Source organism: Neolamprologus brichardi, chromosome 16, assembly GCF_056152115.1.
Source record: "Neolamprologus brichardi isolate AB-2024 chromosome 16, ASM5615211v1, whole genome shotgun sequence".
NCBI classification, from domain to species: domain Eukaryota; kingdom Metazoa; phylum Chordata; class Actinopteri; order Cichliformes; family Cichlidae; genus Neolamprologus; species Neolamprologus brichardi.
This window is the reverse complement of record NC_142119.1, coordinates 9,711,051-9,729,655: the sequence shown is the minus strand read 5'-3', so window position 1 is coordinate 9,729,655 and position 18,605 is coordinate 9,711,051. Positions and strand designations below refer to the sequence as shown.

The 18,605-nt window shown below is 39.7% G+C and overlaps 1 protein-coding gene across 1 annotated transcript in view; it reads left to right on the top strand.

Moving 5' to 3' along the window:
- Window positions 1–18,605, top strand: part of man1a2 (mannosidase, alpha, class 1A, member 2) — a 128,031-nt gene continuing 109,426 nt past the window's right edge. The window contains exons 1-2 of the mRNA XM_006808150.2: window positions 1–287; window positions 1,753–2,263. Coding sequence (XP_006808213.1) covers window positions 1,950–2,263 — 314 coding nt within the window. The 5' untranslated portion in view covers window positions 1–287; window positions 1,753–1,949. The remainder of the gene's footprint in view (window positions 288–1,752; window positions 2,264–18,605) is intronic.

The window sequence follows — 18,605 nt, the reverse complement described above, 5'->3', positions numbered from 1 at the left end:
ACGGTCCCTAACTCGGGTAGGCAGAGTAGTTGATGCTGAATCGCCGAGCAGCAGCAGCAGCTCGCACTCAGTCCGTCGCTGCAGTCCAACAGAGCGACCGGTTATCAACATCCTCTCCGCGGAGCTGTAACGCTATGTGGGTCTGAGCTGACGGTCAGCGGTTCAGCCACGGCACGACACCACGGTGTTTCATTTGTGGACATGAGGACACCTGCTACAGCGACTCCTTTCAAAACGTGGACCGGGAATCCCGACAGGCATCGATTTTCGACGAGCATATGAGAAAGGTGGTGATGCAGCAGAGTGGCTTCCACACAAGAGACCGCCTCTGTCAATTCGCAGCCAGCCAGCCAGCTAGCTAGTGCTAGCCTTGTAGCCAAATAGCTAGCACCTGGGCAGGCTGAGGGTTTTAAAGCTCTGTCTTTACAACCTCCGGGATAGCTCAAATGTCAACGGGCCGAAACGCGTATGTCGGGCTATTTGTATTTATTGTGTGGGTTTCCCCCTGAGCGTTGACAGGAACTTTATTTTCCTCTTTTCTTTCCATTGCTAGCCAGTATTAGCCGGGTAAGATAGCGCATTTGCCTGTTAGCTAGCGTTTTGTATTGGCTAATCACCTCACACAGGCTGGCACTGTCACAGAATGAACTTGGTATTCTGCGTGGAGACGCAGCTCCATACCAACATGATGGAAAAGTACAGGAAAAACAGGGCTCTGTTAACACTGTCTAGCTCCAACCCCGCAGGCTTTAGTACGAATAGCAATGTTTGTCTTTAAAGGGGTACTTGCTTCATTTCCATCCATCCTTTACATTCGCACTTGGAGCAGCTGCTGAGCCGAATCAGACATTTGCCCCACGTCTTCTTTCCACATCTGCCGGCACGAGGGAATAAAACCTTTATCTTTTCCAGTATAGCCCACGGGTGTCTAATTGGTGGGTTGATATTCAGATGTAGTACAGCACAGAAAACAGGCATGCAATGTACTTAGAAATTGCGGCTTACTCCCTTTTTTTTGGCTAGAGTTTGGAACACAGCTGTGCATTGTGTGTTACTTTTGTGCTTTTTTATCATGATACATGTGTGGTAGCAAGAAATACACCACTGCAATAAGATAAAACTGTAGAAAGAAAGATGTGCTCACTCTGCAGTGGCACTAAAGCCAGTATGCGTAAAGGACAGTTGATCGAACAGATACTGCACAAACTCTTGATACCTTAAGCCTCTTGGAAAATCTATCATTTTTCTCATGGCCAAAGGATTAAGTCTTTTGTGTGTGTTTGTGGAAAGAGAAAGAGCGAGAGACATCCTGAGGTATTTATATTCCAGATGACATGTTGTTAAAATCACCATAGCAAGCCAAGAGGATTGTTTATTACTCTAATTTATCAGCTCTTGCTTGATATATGACATGCCATTTACTTGAGCTGTCACTTTGCTTTTGATTGTAATTCAGAGCTGTTTGGCTCAGTAGAAGCCTGTCAGGGAGAGTTCATGGTGAGAGGATACTAGTGGTTACAAAAGACATGCTGCCAAAGTGGAGAAATGACAACTGAAGGATAGACTATAAAGGACATCAACTCTTCTATCCTGCCAGTGCATAGAGAGCATTGACTATCTAAAAAAAAATGGTAAAAAATGAAGAAAGGAAAAGGCAAGGTTTTTCTACAGTGGTGTTTAGTCTGTTAAATACGCTCTCATTTGATTATTATTTTTTTCCCTAACTGAATGCCTCTGTGTACTTTTTTTCAGAACCATCATGGCCGTGTTCCTCCTGACAAGTCACCCTGTTACTGAGGGATCTCTGCCTTTTTTGGTTTCTGGACCTACCAAAGCAGGGATGAGATAATAAAGTTAACCAGTCGGTGCATGCCGCTACAGCAACCCGTGGCACCTGTGAAACCCACCTTACCCCATCCCTAGTAAAGTTAATTTCAAACGGTCAAAAGATGACAACGCCGGCTCTACTACCGCTGTCGGGCCGCAGGATACCCACTCTGTCGCCGGGTGCCTCCTCCTTCCCGCACCATAGGGCCACGTTGAGGCTCTCTGAGAAGTTCATCCTCCTCCTCATCCTCAGTGCCTTCATCACCTTATGCTTCGGGGCCTTCTTTTTTCTCCCAGACAATTCCAAGCACAAGCGTTTTGACCTGGGCTTGGAGGATGTGCTTATCCCTCATATTGACACACCCAAGGAGGGCAAGCATGCCTCAGGACAGGTGATCATACATGGACAGGGAGGACACGATGAGCACAGACACAGGTAAGGGCCCACAGTAGTGTTAAGTGTAGAAAAGAAAGAGCTAGCATGTCTTAATTTATATATATATATATATTTCTGTGTGTATTTGACAGTGAATAAGGAGATCAGAAACAACTGGTTTTCTTACATATTAGTAAGTACTTAGTTTATCTTTGGTTGATTACATAGCTTATGTCATTCAACCAGGTGTCTTGAAACATTTTTTTAAACAATCTGACGTCTCTGGGTGTGTGTTACTGTTTGCCAAGTGATACACGTCAGCACAAATGCTCCTTTCATTTTGTTCTGTATTCCTTTGCACAGCTGAGTGTGCTCTGTGCTCTCTCGCCCTTTGTTTCTCCACTAGGTCTAATGGTTTTAGTTCTTTAACAGCAGGCATTTTTATCACCTTGGCCTGAGTTTTGCTGTTTTGTCCCGCAGGCAGACATTGTTGAACTTGATGATCTAGAACACACAGGCTGTTTGAAAAGCCTTAGTGACTGCTTAAACAGGCTTGGAAATTAGTGTCAGCAGTGAGCTACATACTGGTCACTTTGGGCTTCAGTGTTGACATTTATCATTTGTTCTGGCCAGCTATCGTTCTGAGGCGCTTTCTCCCTCCTAAATCAGGGTCAGTGTTTGGTATCTCTAATAGTGTTGTGCCTTTTGGAATGCAGTGCTCTGCACAAGGTTCATGTGCACCTATCAAATGATAACTCGGGAACACTGACATAGAAACATTTACTTTTTTTAAATCAGTATTTAAATGATAGAAAAGAAACTAAACCTTGTATTTACCTAATTTGTACTGCTGTGTTCATTTCAGAGCAGTGTGAGTGCCTCTGCTGCATTCATTTCTAGTCACGCCAGGTTATCTCATAATTTCTCTCTGTCACCAGGCTGCAATCTGTGGGTTGCACTGTGTATGTGTACATATGAGGTGGGAAGGGTGGAGTAGAACGCGTAGTGCAACACCAGAAGTGAAGATGGAGTTAGTCAGGTTAATGACAAGTGTTCATCCAACTAAGATGGAAAAACACCATAGAACACTAAATGTGTGTAGATCTCATGGCAGGCGTGATCTCATGAGAGTACTAGCATTTCTTCTGCTGAGTTCCAGCTAAATTACCCAACAAGCACAGCTGTGATCCTCCTTTACTGAATAACATGCTAAAATGGACAGAAAACACAAGCTAGTGAAAATGCACATAGATTCATTTTTAACATGCTGTTTCAAAATTACACTACACCAAACAACTGTGTAACAGTTGTAGGCAGTTTTCACTGCACATGCTGCAACGGTGCAGTTTCACTGTTTCAATCAAAGTGGCTACACCGTGCGTATGAGTAGTGTGTAAGAAGTGGGAATATGCTATTCCCACTATATATATCTATTTAGCAATCACAAAATCAGACCAGTCTGAGGAATTGACACGAAAATCCAGTTAACATAGTGATAGTGACAGTTCCACAGTGCTGTGCTGTTTTCAAAAGCTAAAAACACAACAGAACCCATGAAATAAATCCTCAAGTCTTGTTTTCCTGTTAACTATCATAATCTTAAGTAGAACGTGCTCTTCAGGTGTATCTACTAAGAAGCTCTGCTACACACATGTTCCACAAACATTACTGTGCTTTCAGTGTAGCCAAAGAACTAATAGTAGTTATTGTCCTTCTATTGGAGTGGTCTTTCACTGGCATAACTCATTCACGTATGAATCATGTAGCACATGCATATTATTTTACAGCCATAAAATATTTATGACATGCATGAGTGCCAAAGGGCAGGTGAGAAGAACAATTTCATAGAAAAGGTCATCTGCACGCCGGTAACGGACGTCATTAGTTTATCTGAAATCTTGGCAGGGTGTTACCAAGCAGTTTCTCCCACAGTTTCAACGTTGCATTTTGCCTCCTTATTCTCTGTGGTGCCTGTTCATATTTTCATTCTGAAAGCCTTTCTTTCAATGCTGCCTGCTTGAAATAACGTAATTGCTGTTGTCCAACGACTCAGACAAACAGAACAGGCAGTGCTGGGCTCAAATGGTGCTGCATATTATCAAGTTTGTTTTTTTTTCTTTTTTAAATGAAAAGGTGGGAAACTTGAGTTATTCTTGCTTCGCCATAAGTGGCAGTCATGTTTTGCTTCAAATACTTCTACTCTACTTGTCACTGAGTTCTTCTCGACTCTACTCCTATATTTCATTTCTGGGCACTTCCAACACAAAAGGGTCCCCAGGATGTTCTTGGGGACTAATTTACGAGTCATTTGAACGAGACGGGAAAAAAATCAGACTAGTTAACTAGTGTAAAAGGCAGAAGACGCTGGGCGCAATCTAACAGACAAGGATAAACACTGACCTTAGAATAACTGTGTATGAATTTAGGAGTCATTTGAGACCATTAACGGATTCCTCATCGTTCAAATCTTGTTATGAATGTTGGTGAAATGTGTTGTACTTTGTGCCGTGTATAGCGCTGGGGCCACACAGTGTCAGATTAGTTTGATAAATGTTTGCTAGCCGCAGTAGCCCCTTTCATGGCAGGCTAGCATCCACACGTCTGTGCATAATGTGGTTACAAATTACTTGGACCACTCCAGTGTGGTTATATGCCAGTTTTCTCTCACACAGCCAACATACAAAAGTTCATTTTCTTCATCAATGTACTGCAGAGCTGTGGTGTTTCACGCATCTTCGTACTTTCAATCTGTTTGATTTCAAGTTCCCTCACAGAGAGCGAGGGGGTCTCAGGCATTTGTCAGGGCTGCAGCACTAGTTGGTCTCAGGTGGCGTTGTAACATCTTTGAACCAACAGGTAACTTAGTAAAACAACAATAATAGATTTAACAGACTAGTATTTCTGGTGCCTAATAGCAAGAGTAGCAGTGTTTAAATGTCTTGTTGACCGTGCACATGCCTAGTGTGAACGCAGTTAGTCTTGTGATCTGTGTCACTGTAAAGCTGGAACATGGGAGTTTTACATATAATTAAATGTGTGTTACATTTAGGCCTTTCCTAATTTGAACTAGTAGTTTGGATAGTTCAAATTTCATCACCTTGGAGTATGTTATATATATCAGTGTGTTTCAGTACGTTTTAGTAAATCATACTTTGAAATCTGATGTCTGCTTAAACACTTCCTCACTGGTGTGTCGATCTGGATGAATTTTAAATCAGCTGCGAGCGATTGGTTTTCCAGAGCTACAGAGGAACGTGACGTAGCATCAGACACACACAGCAGTATATTAACTGAGGTTATCGTCATGGGGGATAAACGTAGCTTCTGAGAAAGTCAGATAGAAAAAGAAACTTGACATTCGCAGGGAGAATTATAGCCTTCAAAAAATGGATTGATATGCATTACAAGGGCTTGGCAACATTGCTTTAAACTTCCATGCTGCAGGCTTGAAATAAATCCCATTTAACGTACTCTTCATGTTTTGGGCAAGCTGTTTAAATGAGATTCCAGTAGGTTCAGTGTGCAGTCACAGATGGCAGAAGGCATTTCTTCTTCTTCTTCTTAATGAACTGAATACTTTTTTTTATATTTCTTTATTTTTTATAGCCTTTTTCAGCTTTGTATTTAGATTCATGGATTTTTAATTGCTTAGTGAGCAACTCCTTGGAATTAATAACATGGCTGTGAGAGGGGGAAAAAAGCTACACAGTTATGAGCATCTTCACTGCCGTCCATTTTCAAGGATATACCAAGGACAGAAAAAATACGTAGCTTCACATTTGACGGAAATTAAGAGGAGTATATGAAATGTGATTAAAATACAGCCACTGAGATGTCACTGTGTTTTACAGAGGAAGAGTAATCGTAGCCTTAGAGATGTCTGGAAATTAGTTTTATGCAAATTCAAAGTCAGGAATATGTGCTCCGTGTATTTTAACCTTACACAAGCATTCATGTGAGGTGTTTTTATCCTCTCCACCCCTTCTTATAACAGCTTATTGAAATCTGTTCAGTTTGCTTGTTGGTATAGCTGCCTCAGCTGTTCTTAAAGTGGTTATTGTGTGCTCCAGAGGACTCGGGGTTCAAACAGCCTCAGGAAAATGAGGTGTGCTAGCATTTAAAGAGACCCGCAGGAACCCAAACACGCTCATAATAATTTCACCTTTGCTTTATTCGGCCGCAGAAACCCCCACAGAACCAGTTCTTTGTTTACGAGCTCAACCTGTTAATAGTCCTGTAAAGCTTATGAGAGAGAAAAGGTTATTAATCTATGCCAGTATCCAGCCATTGAATTTTTGGAGAAATGAAATGTAACGGGGAAGAGGTATGTGTAGCCTTGCTCACATGGTGCCGGACTGAACATCTTGTTGAGTGTTAGTTTTTGTAAACACCCAGGAGGAGTTGTGCTGCTTCCAGGGTTTCCCTTGGTTTCTGTGGGCTTATTCAAAAACAAGCTAACTTTTAGGCTATGTCCACACGTACCCGGGTATTTTTGAAAACGCAGATTTTTCTATGGGTTTGCACCTTTCGTCCACACGTAAACGGCGTTTTTTTTCACTGAAAACTGAGCTTTTTAAAAACTCCGGCCAGGGTGGAGATTTTTGAAAACTCCGTTTTTGCATTTACGTGTGGACGAGAAACACGGAGAAAACGCAGCGTCAAAGGTGTGCGCATTTTTTGACGTCACACTGTGCGCCACGTTATTGTTTCGGTGAAATGAATTTCTACAATACTATTACTGTTAATTGTACTCTCTGCAGTGTTTAAATGCTTACATATACACACACAGTTACTGTCCCTCCACACATACGACTCGGTTCTGCTTCTATGCCCCAGCTTTATTTACTTTTTCCCACCGAGGCTTCTAGGCTTCTGATTGGCCAACATTTCTGCACGGTTAGGAATATATCGCCACCTGTTGCTTTGGCATGTTCCTAGCAGCGTTTTCCTTCATTTCTGCCTTTACGTGTGGACGGATTATTTTTTAAAACGAAAACGGAAAATCTCCATTTTCAAAAATACCCGTGTACGTGTGGACGTAGCCTTAGTTTACTTGATGTTTTTCGCTTTCGTAGTTACATAGCATGACCAGTAGGAGGGTTTGCAGGTTAAATTGGTTTAACTGGACCCTTATGTGACTGATGAACTCTGACATGCCTGAGTTTATTGTAGAGACATAAGAAGAACTTGTTAAGCTTCTAACATTTTGAAAATAAAAACAGCCCATAATAAAATAACCCACTTAAGAGTTGAAAGTTGCCCTGTTGCTGTAAATACGTGTCACTGAATATAATGCAAGGCATTATTTTCTGGTCAAGCGTCTGTATTTTGGCTAGTATGATGCTTCAGTGATTATTTAGCATCTTTCAGCATAATTTTGAGTTTTCTACCTGAACAGTAGAGGGTGTTTCTCTGCTGAGGTTTTCAGAACAGCACTGAAATAGTTGGCTTTTAAAACTGAAGATATTTTAGATCTTCCACCTGTTATCTTATTAAAACTATGCTGAAGACAAGTAACAAGATGCTTAACAGACATTAAACAATGGAGTAGATTGGTGGAACATTCAAGGAAGTTCTTTGCATTTCTGTTCTGACTTATACCATGGCTGCTTATTATATTGGCTTATTATATTGATGCCATAATACCTGAGTATTAAATCTTTTGCTTTATGTGAAGATCCTTTTGGTAAATAGACATTTGAAATCAGAATGGATGTTTACAAGTTTAAGTCTTAGGCTTTGCTGTTTGAATGCTCGGATATAAAGCCCAGTTGAGCTCAACATACTGTGAGGCCAGTAATGATCCTGCCTCGGGTTTGTTCTGTTCTGGCTCAAACAACATAGGACTAGCCAGGTGCAGCACTGTAATCTGTAAAAGGGGCAAGAGGGCATGTTGGCAGAAGCAGTGACATTTTATCAGCTACAGTAGAAATGTAGAAGTCAGAGAAAAATGATCCTTATTCTAATCCTTTATGATCACATATACAGACATCCTGGTTGGTATTTAGTGTTGACTGGATGGATAGTGGTTTTAGGTATTACAGGACAAATTTAAAATGTGTTTGGACTTTAAAGAGGTGGCTGAATAACAAAGCAGACTGAAAATATTGCAGAAGGGATCAAGAAACTGTGATGACATTTTAGATGAAACAATTTATAATGAAAAATAATGAATTATCATTTTGCACCTTATTGTTTTGTTGTTGTTGTTGTTTAGTTATTATTATTATTACATATGATCAGTTTAAACCTTATTGGCCATCCCAATCCAAAGTTAAACAGTTTCGTCCACTCTGAAACAACAAATTTATTCATTTAGACTTGGTGTGAGTAATAATATGATTGTGCTGTCCTGGTTTGGACATGAACATTCATACTGGATACTTGCCAGGGTGTCCAGTGGGGTTTGACAGAAATGCCATCTGCCACCAATTTTAACCTCTATTTGTCTGTGGTCTTCTCCTTTTTAGTGAATCTACAGTAAACATTTATGAGGAAAAATGTTTATAATGTGTATCTATATTTTCTTAGAGCAACACATTTTCTTTCACCTGGACAAAAAGGCATCATTTTTATCTTATAATGAAGATTTGAATTCTGCCTGGTCCATCTAGGCCTCCTATAGTTTGGGAATTGCCGAAGTCAATACTGCAATATCCTGTCCTCTGAATGATTATTTGCCTTTATGGTCTGGTAAATATCAGATCATCTATCAGTAGCTCCTTCTGTGGTTCAGTGAACCTGCCTCGGCATCCACATGCATTTTGGCACCTTCCTGTCTTTTTCCATAAAGTGTTATATAAAAACTTATAAAAAGGGCTTGTGTCTGGAGGTATTAGGTGCACCATCTGTGTAGACTATTTCAATCTCCCTCTCCCACAGTGGAAAATGTCATTTCTTTACTAATCTCACATCATGAGTGTCGTATCCCCATGTCACCAAACACGGTTGCAAGAAAAAGTTTCTGTACACTTTGGAATTATTGGGTTTTAAGATTTGATTCCTCTTAAATTGTGATGTAATCTTCACCTTCAAGTCTCAAATATAGACAGATGCAGTCAGACTGAATTCATAACACACTAATAGGGTACACTTCAAAACACTGATTTAAATTATGTGACCTTTTTTTGTGAATTTAGTAACTCACAGAACACTTCTGGACCACTCCTTACAAAACTTACAAAACTTTATTATTAATATTACCAATTGAACAGCATTTTCAAACAATCGAAAAGCATTTAAATTGGGTTAATTGGTATATCCAAAACATGAATTTTTATTTTTCTCCAACCATACCATTATTGTTGATGTCATTTTGTGCTTTGGATCATTGTACATTGCACCAAAGCTTTCCAGTTTACCAAATTTTGGACTGCTGCTTTGATATTCTGCTTTAAAATGTCTTCATACAGTTATGACCTATTCATTTCTTTTTCTCAATGATTTTAAAATGTACTGGTCATGACATAGCAAATCACCCACAAACCATGATGCTCCCTTCACCATGCTTTAGAGTTGGGTAACTGGGTGGGTTGAGGCCATTTGATCAAATTCGGTCCAGAAAAGGCTGTAGCTTGTTTAATTTAGTTTATCTGAAAAGGTAGGTTTAATAAATAATTTTTACCTCAAAATCTGTAAATAATAAGGCTAAATGATGCTAAGAGGTTGGATGCCCATATTAACAAAAGGTATTGAGATTACATTTTTTGCTATAATTGGCAGGCCTATTGGCAAGGATATTAAAAAACAAACAAACAAACAAGAAAACAAACAAAACAAAAATTATTATTTACAAAATGCAGAAGAGTCTCTTAAATCTTTAATGTAAAGTATTTTTTTTTCATAGAGGACAGAAAACCAGTGGTTACAATGGCTGTAGAGATTCCTGCAGGTGTTTGGCTCTTCTTCACCTCATTTAAGAGGTCAAATTGTTCTCTTCCTGTGATCTTTGCAGGACTCCGACTCCTGAGGAGAGCAGTGTGCCTGCTGATTTTCCAAAGTTTGTCTTATTGTGGCTTTATAAACACCTCATTGGTGTCAACTGTCATTCATTCCCTGTCAGCTTCATCCTCTTTTGTTTTGTTTTATTTTTCTGTTTTGGACTACAATTTACAATGTTCCTTTTTCAGTTGACCTGAAGCTAGTGAATAATCCCTTAAGGACATCAGGAAAGAGTTTATTAAAGTCACAGAGCAAAGGGAGCTGATGGTCATTTTCCCATAAACTTCTATACTGGAAGTCTCTTTTGCAGCCAGCAGAAGTAAAATGTAAGGAATTTTCCTATTAGATTCTGGAGCTGGAAGCATTGTCTGTTCTTGTGCACTGTCTGAAATTATCAGGCTTTGTGAATAACCAAACTTTGTAGAAACAGGAGTACATGCCTTCAACCTCAGAATCCCCACTTGTATCACTGAACTTAACTTTCAGTGAAGTTGTACTTTCTGGAGTCGGGACTGTTTATTGATTAGATTAAATACTTTTATTATACAACTTCTTGGGTATCATTAGCCTAGTATAATTATTAGTATATTATAGGTACATAAACCTTTTCATGCAACTGAAGCTAAAAGCAAAGTTCAGAATGCTTTGTATTAGATGACTAAGTTTATTAAATTGTCTTTCAGTTTGGTGGTGAATGTTTTATTTAATATGTCATTACTTTTACAGTTAAAGTTGATGTGAAACCATTGTTATGTACACTCCCTGATGTTCTGTTAGTGTTATGCATCAGTTTCTGTTTCAATTCTTCAAATGAAATAGTACAACAATACAAGTACAACACAAGTAGTTTAATTGTGAACAGTGTGATGAGACAAGTGAGTTTATGATTCAGGCACACCTGTAAATAGCAGAAAATCTACAGGTACAACCTCTTTGTACTGCATCCCTCCAACAATGGATTTTAGTCATGTGACCACTAGTACCTTGGTTTTGCTACTTATTACGTTGCCAGTTATTGTTAGTGTTGTAGGGCCGTAGCTTTGCTTTTGCACTATGATAGGGCCATAAATCAACATAGCAGCGCAGCAGATCATATTTAAGGCCCAAGCCAACATAGGAGCACCTTTATTTATCACATTTAGTGTGATATCATTCCTGTGTCTTCATGCTTAATTTCCCTGTCAGCTGCAAAGTAAATCTAGGTAGTTTTATTTATTTATTTTTCTTTTGTTTGTGTGTATGTGTGTTTATGCCTGGTGATAATCAAGGCGTGCTTGTTTGTATTTGCAGGCCCACCTATCACATACTTGAGCACATACACTGTTAAAACTAGGGGCTGCAGTTTTGCAGAAGCTCGTGAAACCATCCGTACTGTTTAGTGGATTTAACAGGGGTGAAGCTATTTAATAGTGGCTTCTGTTGTTCAGAGCTAAAAGGAAAGCAAAGTACCTTGCCAAGACAAAATGGGTTTTTTACGCATCAGCAAACAATGTAGAACAGTTATAAAAGTTAGATCTAAAGCAAGTCGATGTTGCTTCATGTTTTGAAGCTAAAAATCGACCTATAATGGCCTTAAGCCTTTAACAACAGTGTAATTTTCCAATATTTTGATTGCTTTAAGAAGTCCAACAACCGTAGCTGAATGATAGTCAGAAATTCAGCTGCAAATGGCCCTGCTTGTTTTGCAAATAGATGAAAGAATTGATATTGTTTTGGTCTATCAGTTATATTAAAGCTGTTATATATGGTTAGAGCAGCTGCTAATTCTGCCTTCCTGTCTAAAATTATAGTTGTCAAAAAAAATGTTTCTCAGATACTATGTAAGCTGATGATAGCCACTTAAACATTAGAAATTACGTGATAGTCACAACCCCAGCCTTAAGGGGTCACAGGCTGTACTCCTAGTGCTATCTCAAGTCCAGATAATTGGAAGGTTTGTCAGGAAGTACATCTTTCTAATCTTTATTATTTTTTAAAGTCATTTGTTGGCCTCATGGTGGTGTGTGTCTCCCCCCCCCCGGTGTTGGTATTAAGCTTTAACCCTAGTATTATTTAGTATACTCTAAACCAGTATATTAGGGCGTGAGTACCCTCTTGCCACTAGCTAGCACATTAGCACAAGGGTTTTGCAAGACTGTTTTCTCAGTCTAAGTATGTTTGTGGTGTGTACTGCCTTTTTTAAAAGTAATGATCACTGCAGTAGCAGCTGCCTTGCAGCCAGTATATTTGATTTCCAGTAACTCCAACATGCTCTCAAATTCCAGCTTGCTAGATTCAACATTTTCGAATACATTGACAATGTTTAATTTCCCTTATATAAAACAACTGTTGGTACATATAAGATGAAATTAAAAATTAAAGTTACAATTAAATAACTGAATGTCTGAATTGTTTTACAGTATCAAATGCGCCTTCAAGCAAGTCAAGAAAATACTTTAAACCCATACACCCTTCTGCTTACAGGTTCTTGTTACTATTCCCCTTTAATGTCTTCACCCTGTTGCTTTCAGAATAGATTTCAAAACATGCAGAATACTTTATCAAATGTAAGTCCATCCTTGAGATCCATGTTGACGAATGCTGATTTGTCTGTTGTCCATAGATTTCATCTGCTAGTTGTATTAAGAAGTGAGTAGACTGCAGAAATTCAATGGATTTCCATCAAACATGACACTGTTGCTTTGGAAAAGGAAAACAGTCAGACCTGCTAAGTGTAAATTACATTTTCTGTCTTTGTTTCTTTTTTTAATTTTCCATTTTTCATATCATCGTAATGATATTTTGTTTGTAGACGACAGCTGCAGCCCTTCAGATTGACTGAAGTGTAAAGTCTGGGCGTCTGAAACAGAGATTTCAGACCTTGCTTCTGTATTGTTTGTTAAACCAGTTTTTCCATATAACCTTTTAGCAATACGTGCCAAAAACACGGCGTGTGGTTTCTTTGTGTAGTATCCCTTAAGTTAACAGGAGGAGCAAGTCAGTGAATACATGCATTTACTCACTGGCATAGGTTGAGTATTAAGAAATATGAAATAAATGGTTAGTCATATTAAAATGATTCCATCACGTATCACTCAATTGCAGTAACAAATGAGATGATTTTGCACTGTATTATTTGTTTTATCTGGTGTTCAAAATGACTGAATCCAGACAACTTTGAACCTTTTATGTATTTTGTAATATTTAATAGTAATTTCTGAATGGAAAAAACAAGGCATTTTTCTTGCTAAAGTGAGCTTTTGACTTAAGCCTCATATTGGCAAGAGTAAGTCATGCAAGGTGCATTTAAAAAAATGCACCTTTTAATAAATCAAAGCAGAGGAATTTATCAGGCAGAGTTCAGGAGAAGTAAGAAGTGTTTTAAGTTGGGGCTGAATGTCTCTTAGCTAACAGTAGACTGTTATACACCCCACATGGATGTTTATATGATTATTCTGTAATAACAGTACAGCATTAGCCTTTACGTGTTTGTGTGTGTCTCTGAATCACACACCAGGTAAAATTGATTTATAGTCTGACTGATACAGTCTAGTTGACTTACAAATGACAATTCTCTCTTCACCACCTCTGTAGTGGCATTTTCAATGGATTGCATTTATATAGTGCCTCAATTTTAGAACCTCAAAGCACTGTACAATCCCACTATTCATTCACTCTCACATTCACACACTGGTGGAGGCAAGCTACAGTTGTCAGAAGCGAGGCTGCCATATCTCGCTTCTGACAACTGACATCGGCCCCTCTGGCCATCACCAGTAGGTGGTAGGCCCAAGGACACAATGACCAAGACTGTCCGAGCCGGGGCTCGAACCGGCAACCTTCCGGTTACAAGACGAACTGCCAACTCTTTGAGCCACGATCGCCCCATTTTCAGCATTTAAGTGATACAGATAGTGTATAGGCTAGATTTTTTTCTCACAATGCACAAAGTCAACATGATAACAACGACATTTGATCACAAACAGGCAGTTCAACTGTTGATGGCTCTGTTCTAGATTTTTCCTGGAATAACTCCCAGACTGAATCTGAGAAATCACTGGAAATTAGCAGCAAGCCATCATCTTTGATACGTGTGTGCATCCAGTGTGACTGCATGGCTCCCCACATTAAGAACCGGGCTGCTTTACAAAGGGTGGATTAGGTGTCCTCTTAGAAAATCTCCTTATGGGAAGTACAGATCTGTGTGTGAGTGTACTTCTGGAGCTGGTTAGGTAAAAATGATAAATTTAATTATAAGCTTTTGGTTTTGAGTTTTGAATGTGTTTTTTTTTTTAAAAAAAATGGGGGGGAGGTTGATGCCTAAAGACAGACTGGCGATTATTGCTGTCATTAATTGCAGCTCAGCATCACAGTGGGGCAGTGGTTACTAGGGATGGGAATTGATGGGGTGGCTGTAGCAAGATACTAACCCCATGTTTGCCTACTGGTGGTGGTCAGAGGGCCCGGTGACGCCAGTGTCCGGCAGCCTCGCCTCTGTCAGTGCGCCCCAGGGCAGCTGTGGCTACAATGTAGCTTGCCATCGCCTGTGTGTGAATGGGTGAATGACTGAATGTAGTGTAAAGCGCTTTGGGGTCCTTAGGGACTAGAAAAGCGCTATACAAATGCAGGCCATTTACCATTTGATAAGAATTTATTTGGATTAAATTATCAATATCACTTATCAGTTCGATTTGGTATCGATTCTCACTGGCTCCGCTTTGAGAGTCATCGCTGAGTGAGGGAATCAAAGACATTACATACTGCTAATGGATTGCATGATGTGTGGTCAAATGTTTGTGCATGTTGGAGGTCTTCCCAGATATTTCTTTGATGTGATCAGTGTTAATTGCTCAAAATAATTCAAGAGCTGCATTACTTCATGGGTCAGTTCCCCATCAATGGTTATCAATTCAAGTTTGTTCTTAAATGCAACTCAACACCTCAAAGACTAAGGAACTGGTTGTGGACTTTGGGAGGTCCAGAGCAGGTCCACTGCCGGTTCAGATAGAGGGGGAGGAGGTGGAGGTGGTCAACAAGTACAAGTACCTCGGGCTGTGGGTGGACAACAAACTGGACTGGTCATGCAACACAGAGCACCTGTACAAAAAAGCCCAAAGCCGACTGTACTTCCTCAGGAGGCTGAGGTCTTTTAACATCTGCAGGAAGCTCCTGAGGATGTTTTACCAGTCGGTGGTTGCTGGAGTACTGTTCTATGCTGTGGTGTGCTGGGGGAGCAGCACAGCAAAGAAGGACTCATCCAGGCTGGAAAAACTGATCAGGAAGGCTGGCTCTGTGGTCGGCATGAAGCTGGACACTCTGGTGACAGTGGCAAAGAAAAGGACACTAAAGAAACTGCTGGACATTATGGACGATGCTGGGCATCCTCTGCACACGGCCATAAACAACCAGAAGAGTCTGTTCAGTGACAGGTTGCTTCTCCCAAAGACAAGAACCAACAGACTTAAAAACTCCTTTGTCCCACACGCCATCAAACTGTTTAACTCCTCTCTGGAGGGGAGAGGGAGGGGAAACAGGAGGACAAAGGAGGGGGGAACAACTAAGCTGTAGTGCCTCTCCACTTCACTGTGCAATACCTTTTGTGCAATACTTTTTGTTAATAATCAGCAGTGCAATAGACTCCATACTTGAAATGTGCAATTCACTTGTATTTTTATTTTTTATTTTTATTCCTATTTATTCTATTTATCCCCTTTGTATATTTTATCTATATATGTCTTTGTATTTATATATGTGTGTGTGTGTGTATATATATATATATAATATTCTTAACTCTGTAACTTCTGTCGTTGCTGTGCTTTTTGGAAAACAAATTTCCCAGAGGAACCTACCCGAGGGATTAATAAAGTTTTATCTAATCTAATCTAAATTACTGAGAACCTTCACAGACATATTCTTAAATTACATTATTCGTGTGTCTTTTAATGATTTATTATAATGATTTACAAGTCTTCTCACCCCCACCCCCCCTTTAAAAAAACAAAATAAAACAACATCAATAAAAAGTTTTATAGTGGCAGTCAGACGTTGTGTGATTTTCTTCTATAAAAACATGTCTTTGACTTTGATCAGCAATATCTTTAATGCAGTATTTATCACTGGGCAAGTATCACTGGTTCCAATAGCATCTTAATAATGCAGACACACTTTTCATTTCCCAACTTCTTAGCTGCGCTGATGTGTTTGTGGCCAGTGGACCTACATTTATGTCCTAACAGGGGAACTCTGCTACAGGTGCCGTCTTTCTTTTTGAATTAAAGGAGAGTTTGCAGTGACGAGTCAGATAGCTTCTAGGTTATCTGTTGCTGTGACATGAAAAGTTCTGCCTTCCTCCAGTAAACGTGGTACAAAAGCCTAAAATTTCCAGGCATCTGGGCAAAAGCTGGAGTGGCCATTTTAATGTTGTGGACATTATGTTGTAGTGATATAACTTAAACCTGTGCAGATTAAGATGTAATCTGACATATAGACTTCACATGGTTGGGGCTCATGAGTACAAGAATGGCCTATCAAGTACATTTGTGGACTTATTTTAGCCTTTAAAAAAAGAGAGAAGGAGAGGAGCGGCATCTGTTAATTTAATTGTGAATGTTTCTTGTCACCTTTATTATAAAAGTTCAATCAGTGCTCATAACCAGCCCTGCCCATCTCATGTTAATTTTCCTGCCAGTTAATTTTCCTTTTGGCCAAGTTGCTGTTGTAGCTGTCCATTCAGCTGCTTTCTCAGTGTCTCTTCACACTCTCACATATTCCCCCATTTTGGACTTAAACTGCTGACGGTAGTCCTCATTCCTCTCTGGAGAACTGTTGGGAGGAGCAGGATGGCCAGTCTTAAGGAGCACCCACATAGGAAGAGAGTAGCAGAAGTGTAACGATACCACAGAGTGTCAGTGAAATTTTATACCTGTAGTGATGACGCAAGCGATAATGGGGTGGGTGGGTACTGATGTAACTTTAAGGCTTTTTAATAATTCATTAAAGAAATCCTCCTGTTGTGAACACACACTAGTATGCTTCCTTTTCCCAAACACAGATAGAATCCAAGTTGTTGGGAAAGCTATAGTTAGTAGCTGTTGGTGTTTGTTTCTGGTTGTCAGTCTGTTGTGAATCCCCCTGAAATAATATTGTGTACCCACAAGATAAAGTCTTGATTGGTTACTGTATATTATGAGTCTAGACAGACCATAATATAAGCTACAACTTGACTAATGGGCAGGAGTATGCAACTGCAGGGAGGCATTTCTAGTTTATCCCTAATCTATACAGAAGTCATCGTTTTTGCACTGTCATTTCCCGAGACTCAGCAGAAGATCACAAACACTCATCAATCATGCATGCATACCTTCCTGAAAAGAAATTAGGAGTTTAGTAATTTATTATTTATTTTTCCTCCTGTAACATATCTCTGTTAAAAATTTAATTAATAGCTGTTGTTTTTTGTTGTTGTTTTAGTTCAAAAAACAGCTTGAGTTTTTCTTTGTTAAACAGTATGTTAAAAGTGTGGGTTTTCACTGCTGTGACGCAACAAACTGTAATGTGAACTCCTGACTTATAATTTCACCATGTGTGTGCGAAAGAGATGTAGAAATGTCTTCTTGCAGTATCATTTACTCTTTGAAGCCACTCTGTGATCGCTCGGAGGCAATGCAACCGAGGGAGACCTTTTCAGATTTCTGAAAGTTATTGCGGATGTTGAAAGGCGTAACGGGACAAAGCAAGCTGTTATGAATCACTGCTTTGAGTAAAATTACTTTTCAGGATGAGGTATCTCTACTATAAATACCAACCTGCATGGATAGCAGCTTGGTATTTGTCTAAAGTGATGACTTTTACACATTGTTATTGATGTGTAGCATGAATAATATAATTTAAAAACAAACTTGAATTGATATCCACTGATGGGGAACAGACCCAAGAAGTAATGCAGCTGTTGAGATGCATTGGTGTGCTGGTTGCTGTAGTTGCATGGTAACTTGTAAGTGAATGGAGGAAGTACTTTGGAATGAAAGGGGGACAAAATGTTAAAGTAGTGCTGAAAATGCGTAATTAAAATAAGAAAAAGTTAGATGAAGGTGTTGTCTTTGTTGCCAAGGAGTGCCAGTGGAGTGTGCCTAACTCTGTCTCACATTTATTGTCACTTTGGAGTGTGGCAGTGGTGACAAGCCCTCTTAAAAGACAAAAGAAAGACACTTGTTTGAATTGTTTTTCATGAGTGCAGCGCAGCAGGTTAGTAAAGGGAGAGGAGGGGAAAAAAAAAACCAAAATACGAAAGTACGTAAAGAGGGAGAATGAGGCCTTGTAGTCCTTGTAGTTGTGGCCATGTTTACTACAAAGCTTCACACCAAGTCTAATTCTTGCCAAACACTGGAGTGGCAGCCCTGTTCCACAATCCCTGTCAGTTTCAGCAATGCGATCAAAGTGGGATCACTTTACGCCAAATTAAGATTTGGCACTCAGGTTTCCA